Here is a 12423-nt window from a genome sequence, read left to right as displayed (position 1 = left end):
ACTTCTCTGTCTCTTACTGAAGGCATTAGCCCAGGGCATACTAGTGGTGGACTGTCTCAGGCTGTCCCAGGACAGAGCAGGGACAACAACTTGGTACCTTGCCACTGCTTCCCCTGACTCTAGAGTCCCTCAGTCAGTTTTTAATACAGTCATTATACGCACATGAATCCTGCTCTACTTTTTTAGCTACTCCCTTGCCACCTTCAATTTTTTTTAAGATTTTGCTTTACTTTTTAAATTTTTTTAATGTTTATTTATTTTTGAGAAAGAGCAAGAGTGAACGAGTTGCACAGGTGGGGGGAGGGCAGAGATGGAGATGCAGAATCAGAAGCAGGCTCGAGGCTCTGAGCTGTCAGCACAGAGCCTGACGCAAGGCTTGAACCCACAAACCATGAGATCATGACCTGAGCTGAAGCCAGACACTTAATTGACTGAGCCACCCAGGCATCCCTGTAAGGTTTTACTTTTAAGTAATCTCTCTATCCAACGTGAGGCTCAAACTCATGACTCTCAGATCAAGAGTCACACACTTTACCAACTGAGCCAGCCAGGCACCCGCCACCTTCTAGTTTTAATGACAGCTACTATCATTAAGAATCAAGCTATGATAAAGCATTTGGATGTAGTTGCATGGAATCATTTCAACAAAGATTCATTCAAACAAGACTGAAATTAGGTATTCTTTAAGTAAGGTCTATACCCAACGCAGGGCTTAAACTCACAATCCCCAGATCAAGAGTCACATGCTCTACTGACTGACCCAGCCAGCCACTCCTGAAATTAAATATTCTTGAGGAATCTTAAGTAAAACTCAAGTACACATTCTATTTTATCCAATATGTCATAGGTACTTAAATAGGTATGTCACTTTAAATTAGTAATTCAAATAATCTCCCAAAGTCACTATAACCTCTTGAACTTCCTTTGTTAACCAGTGACCATCTTTTACAATTTTCCAGTACAAATTAGTAGTTTAACTTCTGAAAAGAGCTAACTCACGCTGCTGGAGTTATAATTAAAAGAAAATCCATAGAACACATTAACACATCAAAAACACTCCACTGTAGGTACCCCCTCCTAACAAAGATCAGTTAGTTTTTGTCACAGCATGCTAAATATCTGGGTCCCTGTCCCCAACTATCACTTTATGGGCCTGAAGAAAGCAGAAATTTTAAGTGAATATAGACAGCTTTCTATTATGATAATAATTATGTAAAACATGGCTTAGCATCTTAAAGTCTGCAAATTACCAAATTCAAATTGCCACAAATAATCTACCACTTTCAGATGTTATAATGGATCCTCCTTTCTTTCTTTTTTTTGATGATAGGTTATTTCTCTAAGATATGAATAATGACTATTATATAAAGAAATATAAAGAGCATATGAATATACATTGTTATATATGAGTCAGAATGAAAAATAATGCGTCTCACAAAATACTCATTTGTTCAGAATTAAATCAGCTCCACTTATCCTAAATCAGGAGACTTCTATTCATCGTGGGTAAACGGTAGGTGGGACCCATTAACCCAGAACATCTTTCCCTCCGTAGGAAGTGGTACATGCAGAGTGAGAAAACAGATATAACACATCCATAATGCTCAAACACCTATCAGCAATGACATGCACAGAATAAAGGAAACCTCCAGAGAAACAAACAAAACAAAACCAAAGAGACTGCAAAGGCTGATACCTTTTTTTAAGGTCATCGGTCCTCTTTGGGCCCAGGCACTCACTAGATCCTTCATCAAACTGAATTTGATGCAATGGTCTTGTACGAACTTTAGCTGTGGCAGATTTGGCAATTTTCATATCCGATATTATGTTACTGACGCTGAAATAAGAAAAAGGTCAAGTGTATTAGAAATTTTAGCTACAGAATAGTAATAAACTTTCTTACAGGAGATTCATATCGCTTTGTTTACATCTCACTTCTACGCACTAACACATATGCATATGCACATATTACATTTAAGTAAAAGATTTTTGTTTTAAGTTTATTTATTTATTTTGAGGGAGAGGGCAGAGAGTGAGAATCCCAAGAAGGCTCTGCACTGCCAGCGCAGGGCCCAAAGTGGGGCTCAAACCCACCAACTGTGAGATTATGACCTGACCTAAGTCAGGCGCTTAAGTGACTGAGCCACCCAGGTGCCCCTTAAATGAAAGATTGTATGTCATACATTATTAACATTCACTCTCCACAGATCACTAAGATTTATGTTTCCTTTTGAAACATAAGTTTTGAAGTGCTTTTCAGACATGTGCATTTAAAACACAAATTAAAAGTGTTTATTAAAAAAAGTGTCACTTATGAAAAAGTATCAAACATTTGAAGTCATATATCAACTTCAAACCTGGCATCAAGTATGAGGTGAAAGGGTGAACGGAAGGTGTCAGGTAAACTAAGGCTAAGAGCAAACACGGAAGGAAACCGGCCTGCAGATGATCGCATTCTGCATAAGACCTACAAATTATTTAATGGAAAAAAATTAATCTCCTCAGAGAAACGGTCTTATTCTGTATTTGTTTTTAATAACATTACTGAATTTAGTCTCTTTTTTCAGTAACAAGAAACTGTGTAACTTTGCAAAAGAAAATTTTAACCATTCCATTGATCTTTCATAAACTGCCATCTTACTTACTATGTATTTTTAAAAAAACCAAATTAATAATAATCCACTTAAGAGAAATATTTTATATAAAATATAAATGTATGAATATAATTGTATATTACTCACCACTTGCATGAACACAGCCTATTTTGAGAAACCTGCATTACCGACAAAACTATTTGATCCACTAACCTAATTTTAGCTCTTTCTCCATCTTTCTGAGCCTTCGAGACCTCCTCGTGCTGCTGGAGCTGCCTGAGCAGCTCTGACTTGGTCATCTGCTTATCCAACGGGAGAATGTCTGCAACAGCAGCTGCGGCTGCTACCAACTCAGGACTCAGGGACTTGGTTCTAAGAAAATGAAAAACAGATGAGAAAAAAAGAGGCATTACTTATTATGCCCTTAGTTTAGAGGAAAGTAAAATGATTTTTTTTCCAAAGAAAACTTTTTGGTCACCAAAAAAAAAAAAGCTTCGGACTCTGGCTCAGGTCATGATCCCATGGTTTGTGAGTTCAAGTCCCAAATCAGTCTCTGATCCTTTGCCTCCCTCTGACCCTGTCCCTACCCTGCTTGTGCACGTGCTCTCTCTTGAAAATAAAATATTAAAAAAAATTCAATGTCTGACAAAATCAAGAATTTGTAAATGTTAGGTATTAGTTGTATGTAAACTTTAAAATGTTAAAAGTTGACGTTAATGACAACATGCAGAAGAATGAAACTATATCATTTTCTCACACCATACACCAAAATAAACTCAAAATGGATAAAGGACCTGAATGTGAGACAGGAAACCATCAAAACCCTAGAAGAGAAAGCAGGAAAAAACCTCCTTGACATCAAACGCAGAAATTGGTTACTTGACACATCCCCAAAGGCAAGGGAATCAAGAGCAAAAATGAACTACTGGGACCTCATCAAGAGACAAAGCTTCTGCACGGCAAAGGAAACAATCCATAAAACTAATAGGCAACCGACGGAATGGGAAAAGATAGTTGCAAATGACATATCAGATAAAGGACTAGTATCCAAAATCTACAAGGAACTCACCGAACTCCACACCCAAAAAACAAATAATCCAGTGAAGAAATGGGCATAAGACATGAACAGACACTTCTTTAAAGAGGACATCCAGATGGCCAACAGACACATGAAATGAGGCTCAGCATCCCTTATCATCAGGGAAATAACAAATCAAAACTGCACTGAGATACCACCTCATGCCGGTCGGAGTGACTAAAATGAACATATCAGGAGACTATAGATGCTGACGAGGATGTGGAGAAACGGGGACCCCCCTACACTGTTGGTGGGAATGTAAACTGGTGCAACCCCTCTGGAAAACAGTATGGAGGTTCCTCAAAAAATTAACAATAGAACTCCTCTATGACCCAGCAATAGCACTGCTAGGAATTTACCCAAGGGATACAGGAGTGCTGATGCATACATAGGGTAACATGTACCCCAATGTTCATAGCAGCACTCTTAACAATAACCAAATCAGGGAAAGAGCCTAAGTGTCCATCAACTGACACATGGATCAAGAAGATGTGGTTTATATACAATGGAATACTACATGGCAATGAGAAAGAATGAAACCTGGCCATGTGTAGCAACATGGATGGAACTAGAGGGTGTTATGCTTAGCGAACTAAGTCAGGCAGAGAAGGACAGATACCATATGTTGCACGTATAGGTGGATTAGGAGGAAGTTAACAGAGGACCATGAGGGAAAAGAAGGAGAAAAGCAGTTGGGGAGAGGGAGGGAGGCAAACCATGAGGGACTCTTGAATGCTGAGAACAAACTGAGGGCTGATGGGGGTGGGGGAGAAGGTAGTGAAGTGATGGGCATGGGGGAGGGCACTTGTTGGGATGAGCACTAGGTTTTATATGGAAACCAACTTGACAGTAAACTATTCAAGAAAAAAAAAGTTTAAGTTAATGGATACTTGGTGAAGCACGATACTAACTCAGAACAATGTATTAAAGTAGAGGGAGAAGGAAAAGAAAAATCAAAGTGTGGGGGGGTAAGGGATCAGCCTTAATAATAATTTGCTGGATTTTTATTTTACAAAATGTTTATTTTTGAGAGTGCTTCAGCATTACTGCAAGCTGCAGGAAAGGGGATTTTTGTTTAGCAACATCACTGCTTGTATTAAGGTGGAAAACAGGAAATAAACTCAATGAATTGGATGAGCCAATCTAAGGGGACTTCCAGTGTTGAAGGTGCCTCTTGGCTTCTTAGCTGCAGATGGTAAAATGTAAGAGATAAGAAAGAACTTTTCCATATAAAGAGGCCAAGACTTGCTGATATCCAAAATAAAACAGTTCTCATCCTCAGCCCGTCCAGACAACAAATGATGCTAAAATCTAGAAATGGTTTCTGAAGAGGGGTGCCAGGGTGGCTTGGTTGGCTGAGCGTCTGACTTGATTTCGGCTCAGGTCATGAGATGGAGTCCCCTGTTGGGCTATGTGTTGGGTGTAGAGCCCGCTTAAGATTCTCTCTACCTCTGGGACACCTGGATGGCTCAGTTGGTTAAGCATCCGACTTCGGCTCAGGTCGTGATGTCACAATTGTGGGTTCGAGCCCTGCATCAGGCTCTGTGCTGACAGCTCAAAGCCTGGAGCCTGCTGCAGATTCTGTGTCTCCCTCTCTCTCTCTCTGTCCCTCCCCCGCTCATGCTCGCTCGCTCTCTCTCTCTCTCTCTCTCTCAGAAATAAACATTAAAAAAAAATTCTCTCTCCCTTTGCCCCTCCCCAACTCATGCTCAAGGTCCTGTGTTCTTTCTCTCTCAAAAAAAGAAATGGTTTCTGAACAGGGATCAAATTCAGTGCAGTGTCAGGAAAACAGCTATAGGCATGACTGTAAAACCCTTTGTTAAGATCTTACAAAGATTATTATTTTTTTTAAAGATTTTATTTTTAAGTAACCTCTACACCCAGCTTGGGGCTTGGGCTTACAACCCCAAGATCAAGAGTTTCATGTTCCACCTACTGGGCCAGCCAGGCACCCCAAGATTTAAAATGGTGCCTCAGAGTTTTAAACAAACAGGAATTCTAAGAAACTTGTGGGTGTGGTCCTACAGCCTTGCACAGGGAGCTCAATGTAGAATATGATCTTGGTTCCCAAACTACGCCCTAAGGAACCCTGGAACACTGTAGGGAAATATAGCAATCTGTCAGTAACAGAACTACTAAGTCAAGGTAGTTCGTGGCTTTGACACTAGACAACTGCATGCCTTCTGATGACATCATATCTTTGTGGAGATGGGTTTTCTGGCATTGCTATGGTAAAAAAAGGCAAGTGCCCCTCAAAAATCAGTATGAAACAGGAAATGAGAGTGGCAGCGTCCAATCTGATTCCAAGGCTACCTCACAGAAACAATACAAATTCCTCCTGGCTCACTTTCTCTTGGGACACTCGCCCTAGGAACCCAGCTGGCAGGCAGTGAGGAAGCCCAGGCCACACAGAGAGGCCGCATGTAGGTATTTCTGGGTAAGGTCTCTGCTAACAGCCAACTTCGACTGTCAGAGCTATGAATGAGCAAACCTTCAGATGATTCCACTCCCTGGACTTGCAAGTCTTCTGAGTAAGGACAGCCTGGACAGGGCTACCCTTCTCTACTGTGCTCTGTCCACATGCTGACCCACAGACCCCAAGAGCATAAAAACATGGTTGTTTCATGCCACTACATTTTGGGGCGATTGTTTTGCAGCCATACTAACTATATCAATGGGGACTCAATATATAATACAAATTAAAATGCTAAAAACAGGCCATGCATAGAACAACAACAGTCATCATGAATCAAAGATGATGATTTATCCAATTATGTGCATCTGGGATCCCTTAAAAAAAAAAAAAAAAGAGTGGGGAACAAAATCATTAAAAGATACGTTAAAAAATTTTTATTAAGGAAACTCTATATCCAGCATGGGGCTTAAACTCATGACCCTGAGATCAAGAGTCACATGCTCTACCAAGTGATCCAGCCAAGTGCCCTAAAAGATTCATTTTGAAAAACTCAAAATGAATGTTTCTCATTCACCAATCTTTTGACGCAGGACTAAAGCCTCCTTGAAGAGAAGTTCCAACATATATCTTTTATATATACACTGACCCATGGTACCTCCTCCAAGAGTTCCAATTTTGGTTTCTTTAAAGTGGAAACATGGAGAAGAACTTAAAAATGCTTACAAAGTAGTATGAATGCGGAATTTTCTTACATTTTTCTGCTTGTCTCATTCATATCTAATTGGAAAGGAATTTTTAAAAATTCCTTTCCTGAGTCTTTCAAAACATTCAGCTCATTTTAACCATTTCTATAATAGATAATTAAATTGTATAATTATAATAAAAAGCACAATGGGTCACAAACAGGTCTGGAAGCTAAAAAAAACCCTCTTAGTAAGTGTTTACATATATATACTTATGTATATATGTATGTATATATATGTATGTACGTGTGTCTGTATTATCTAATTCTATATACTTTAAAAAGTTATTTTATGGGCACCTGGGTGGCTCAGGTTAAGCATCTGACTTTGGCTCAGGTTATGATCTCACAGTTCCTGAGTTCAAGCGTTGGGCTCTGTGATGATAGCTTGGAGCCTGGAGCCTGCTTCAGATCCCTCTCTCTCTGCCCCTCCCCCACCCTTGCTCTGTCTGTCTCTTTCTCCTTCTCTCTCAAAAATAAACAAACATTTGAAAACATTTAAAAAATTTTTTTAAATTTTTATTTGGGAGTATTCGTGTGTGTATGCGTGCACATGAGTGGGGGAGGGAGGAGAGAGGAGGAGAGGGAGGAGAGAGGAGGAGAGGGAGGAAAGGGAGGAAGGAGAGGGAGAGAGGAGAGAAGAGAGGAAGAGAGGGAGGGAGGAAAGGAGGGAGAGAGAGAGGAAGGGCAAGAGAATCTTAGTAGGCTCCATGCTTAGCACGGAGTCCAATGTGGGGCACAATCCCATGACCCTGGGATCGTGACCTGAGCTGATATCAAGAGTTGGATGCTCAACTGAGTCACCCAGGTACCCCTAATTCTATATACTTTTATGTAATATTATTGTCTTATTTTGTTTCTAAAAAGAATGAAGAGGATGGGGCACCTGGCTGGCCCAGTAGAATGTCTGACTCTTGACCTCAGGGTCGTGGTTTCAAGCCCAAGGCTAGGTACAGAGATTACTTTAAAAAAAAAAAAAAAAATAGACAGAAGGAGGCAGCTATGACGGGCACTCAGTGATGGACCCAGCCTTTTTCCTACCACCCAATTATGCTTTCCAGAGGTAGTTTTGAAACAATATGATACAATATAGAGACAAGAAGTTTCATAATAGTATTACATTGTTTTGGAAAATAGTAATCTACATTATCTATTGATTCTGCTAAGGGAACTCAGAGATGGGGATCTTCAAGCCACATACCTTCTTACTTGAATTGACGTTAAGAAACACCATTACTTATCTATCATTAAAACAAAACACTGTCATTTAAACCACAACACAATGCTAAAATATTACTGACTGTACTTAAAATCAATTATTTGAGGAGCACAAATAATTGCAACATTTCAAGGAAATCACATAAGTGGAGAGCACTGATGGTTTCTGGTCAAAGGAAGTCCTATAAAATAGTTGTAATCAACATGCTCACATTCTATCCTAGATGGAAGTTTTGAATGGAAATTTTAAATAAACAAGCCCTTCAGAGACCCGAAGCTACTTCCTTATCAGGATATAAACAATTTGGTAGTTAACAGTTTAAAGAGGCAGTTAAATGGCAGTTAATAACACAGATGAGTATATAAGAGAATATGTGGAATTCTCAATTAGATCTCTACTCTTTTCTCTCTAGACTGTACGCACATGTTCCCTTCAGATTTAAATACAGAAGGGTAACAGTATCTTTCAACTAAGTATTAAAGTCTCCGAGTTTACAAACTGATAATCTTCATGCAGCATCTCCCAGATTCTCTAATTTAAAATTCTTTTCTAAAAGAAAAAGGAGTTTCAAAAACTACTTTTAATGTAGTTGAAATTCCCTTCAGTTTACCTCTTTTGGGGGGTAGCTTCTGGAGCTTTGTGAAGCCTGTCAATCATAGCCTCCATACCCTCAGGTTGTCTTCGGCTGGGTGGCTTCGTTGTTTGTACATTGACTGTGCTTAATTCGACCTTCATGCCCTTAATAATACCTAGGAAGTCTTTTTTCCTGTTCTCCTTTACACTCTCTTGGGTCTCTGTGTCCTTGGAAATCTCCTGCGTCGGATCAGACTGCTTATCTTTCTTGCTGTAGATCACGTTGTTCGTGCCAAAGTATCTCTGGACTTTATGTTTTGTCCTAGAAAGATGTGTTAAGGAAAAAAAATGAAAAATACAATGGAAACTAATAAAGTAAGGACTGAGAAACATTGTTTCTGTGTGTTTTAAAATTTTCCAATTCAAACCCTTCCCTTTTGCTTTTTATTATTATTGTCAGCCATCGTAACGATTGCAATTTTAACATTTATTGAATATATAATATGTGCCCACTCTGGTGCAACATATTTTACGTACATTTTCTCATACCCGCATCAACTCCATAAGGCAAGTATTGTCCCCATTCTGCAGATAAGGAAACTGGAAACCAGAGAAGTGAAGTGATTTACCCAAGGTCATGTAGCTTAAAGCTCCCTATGGCCTAAGACATGCTGGTGAGTCACAAATGGGTTACAGATGTGCTGAGACTACCTGGTCCCTGGGGTAGCTGAGTGAGGCCTGGGGGCCGCTGGGGGTGCACCTAACTGGTGTCTCCTTCCATTCACCTCACGGTGAGTCATTTTCTATATGAAGATCATTTTCTATTTGTTCCATGACATTATAAAAAGGTCGCAACTTTCTGATCCACTCTCAGCAGAACGGCCACCAAGACGCACATTTCTGTGAAAGCCCTTATGGGGAAACCATCACTCTCCAGGATGATCCCCTGAATACAATAGAAAATGTAAAGGCCAAGACCCGGGACAAGGAAGGAATTCCTCTTGATCAGTGGAGACCCATTCTCCACAGGCAAGCAAGGGAAGATGGACATACCAGGCCTGACACAACATTCAAAAGGAGTCTAAGCGTCACCTCGTGTTGAGATTTGATGGTGGTGTTAAGAAAAGGAAGAAGTCTTACCCCGCCCCCAAGAAGCAGCAGAAGAGAAAGAAGGTTAAGGTAGTCGTCCTGAAATACTGTAAAGTGGATGAGAATGGCAAGATCAGTTGCCTTCATCAGGAGTGCCCTTCAGATGAACGTAGTGCTGAAGTTTTTATGGCGAACCACTTTGACAGACTGTGACAAATGCTATCTGACCTACTGCTTAAAGAAATCAAAAAGCAAGTAATTGTACACATGTTAATAAAAGACAGGAACATTAAAAAAAAAAAAAAAAGGTTACAGACACTGACAGAATTAACAAATTTCACTTATTATTTCTCAATCCCCAAACTGACTGACTGTTAAGTCCTTACCATGATTTAACAATACCTTCTTTAAAAGGTATAAAAATAAAGCCATTTCTATTAATAAAGAAAGGTTACTTTCTTTAAAGAAAAAAAAAACATGTCTGGGCAGGGGTTCCTGGGTGGCTCAGTTGGTCAAGCGGTCCACCTCTGGATTTCGGTTCGGGGCATGATCTCCCTGCATCGGGCTCCACAAGCAGAAGCCTGCTTGGGATTCTGTCTCTCCCTCTCTCTGTCTGCACCGTCCATTCCATACCTCTCGCATGTGTATTCTCTCTCTCTCAAAAATAAATAAAAGAAAAAAATTGTTTAAAAAATAAATCAAAGGGGCACCTGGGTGGCTGAGTTGATCAAGTGGCAGACTCTTGATTTTGGCTCAGGTCATGATCTCATGAGTTCGAGCCCCATACTGGGGCCCACACTGCAGTGGAGATTCTCTCTGCCCATGTTCTCTCTCTCTCTCTCAAAATAAGTAAAATAAGATTAAAAAAATACAAAAATAAAAACCATATCTGGGTATTATTCTAATCTGATTAACTTTCTCATTGAGCTATATGTCATTTAACCAATCACCATTTGTACAATTTGTCTTCTACATCCAGCTGTTACTTCCCATCCCCACTGCTACCAACCTGCTTAGAGCTGCACTTAACCAGACTGGCCCCAAATCGATCTGCAAGGGCTATATGCAGTAAAATTAAATTTTCATAAGGATGAGCGTTCTCAGAGAAGAAATACCAACATAAAGTATGCATAACTACCTTTTCTTGACTGGCTAGCTTCAACCCTTGGTCCCCCTTCACATTTTACCGGACTTCTTTTCCAGAAAGGATACTCTGAATCTTTCTTTCCTACAACGGTTAGCTGTCCGACTAGCTCACCCAGCAATTACTTGTATTAATAAAGCAGTGTGTGCTACCTACACCACCTCAGCTTTACTCCGCGGTACTGGAATTGCCTGCCTGATGGAACTATAGGTTCCGTGATGGCACGATCGTTTTTATTCGGGATTTAACACCGGCATTGGTACACTGTAAGTATTTTCAGTACTGAGCCAGAGAATATATGGAGGCTGGAATGAGACCACTAGACTCTTGGGAAGTAAAATAAATAAAAATAGGACAACTTCACTTCCGGAGCCTGGACTGAATGAGGGGAGAAGTGGCAAGAGGTACGAGGCGCGGTATGTAGTAGAAAGAGCACAGAACAGCAGACTATGCACATAACCGGAGCTCTGTTTCTCGCTCACACTATGACCTTGGGCAAGTCATACCTTTCCGGGATTTCCCTTTCCTCAGACTTAAAGCAACGGCTCCTAGGATCTCGCGGGTAATCACATCGACCCCAGGAAGCCGGAGAAAAATCACTGCGTGCACCGGAGGGAGGCCGGGAGTTGCCTCAAGACCTGCGGGGCCAACAGCGCCGAAATGCCGTACCTGACCGTTCCTTGCGGGGCGCCGAGTCTCACAATCGCAGCCGCCCGCGCCTCGGAGCCTGCAGAGCATAAAGGGACGCGGGAGAGGAGGCGAAGAGGCATGATCGCGGAGACTCTTGGAAACATCGCCGAGAAACAGGCGTTATGGCGAACACAACGGAGTAGTGCGTCCGTCTGCTAAACACGTCCCTCGCTCTCTCTTCCGTTCCCCAGCCTGGCGCGTTCCTTCCCTTCCGGTTCCGGTGGGCAACAGGGGCCGGTACCTAGGTTCCGGATTCGCCCGCCTGGGGCTGCTACGGCCGGCGGTTCTAGGCGAGGAGGTACAATCGATGCCTGAGTTCTGCTGAGATGCCCTGGTTGAGGCAGGACCCAGCCGGGAGAGGGAGAGTGTGGAGGGAGGGGTTTACTGTGCAAATGCTACTTTGGGGGCCAGTAAGGTGAGGCGGAGAACTGACCTTACTGGGCGGTTTTGTGGGGAGAGGATCCACAGCGTTCATCACATGCTCTACGTGATCCGTGGCCACAAAGGTTAAAAACGAAAAATTACCGTAGGACACGCTGCCGATAAATTCGTATTTATTTTCAGGCCTTGTTCTTGATGTAGAGTCAAGACACGTGAGACATATATGTTTTGCCTTTTCAAAAATGGTTTTAGAGAGGGGCGCCTGGGTGGCTTAGTCGGTTAAGCATCCGACTTTCGCTTAGGTCATGATCTCGCGGTTCGTGGGTTCGAGCCCCGTGTCGGGCTCTGTGCTGACTGCCAGCTCAGTCTATGACTCCCTCTCTCTCTGACCCTCCCCTGCTCACGCTGTCTCTCTCTCTCTCCTAGAAATAAAAAAAAATAAAAATATTTTAAAAAAATGGTTTTAGAGATAAAAATCTACAAGAGAAAGGCTTGGG

The 12423-nt window shown here is 41.4% G+C and overlaps 1 protein-coding gene across 2 annotated transcripts in view; it reads right to left on the bottom strand.

The window, feature by feature from the left end:
- Window positions 1-11705, bottom strand: part of MRPS31 (mitochondrial ribosomal protein S31) — a 31206-nt gene extending 19501 nt beyond the window's left edge. The window contains exons 1-4 of one of the 2 annotated variants that reach the window (XM_039236110.1): window positions 11525-11705; window positions 8660-8944; window positions 2808-2966; window positions 1697-1837 (exon numbers count right to left, since the gene is read on the bottom strand). In XM_039236110.1, coding sequence (XP_039092041.1) covers window positions 1697-1837; window positions 2808-2966; window positions 8660-8944; window positions 11525-11649 — 710 coding nt within the window. In that variant the 5' untranslated portion in view covers window positions 11650-11705. The remainder of the gene's footprint in view (window positions 1-1696; window positions 1838-2807; window positions 2967-8659; window positions 8945-11524) is intronic. The other variant, XM_039236111.1, reaches the window with a different exon arrangement.
- Window positions 11706-12423: the final 718 nt, after the last annotated feature.

Source organism: Hyaena hyaena, unplaced genomic scaffold, assembly GCF_003009895.1.
Source record: "Hyaena hyaena isolate Hyena2069 unplaced genomic scaffold, ASM300989v1 scaffold_106, whole genome shotgun sequence".
Taxonomy (NCBI): domain Eukaryota; kingdom Metazoa; phylum Chordata; class Mammalia; order Carnivora; family Hyaenidae; genus Hyaena; species Hyaena hyaena.
The sequence above is the reverse complement of the archived record's forward strand: the minus strand, read 5'-3'. Positions and strand labels throughout refer to the sequence as shown.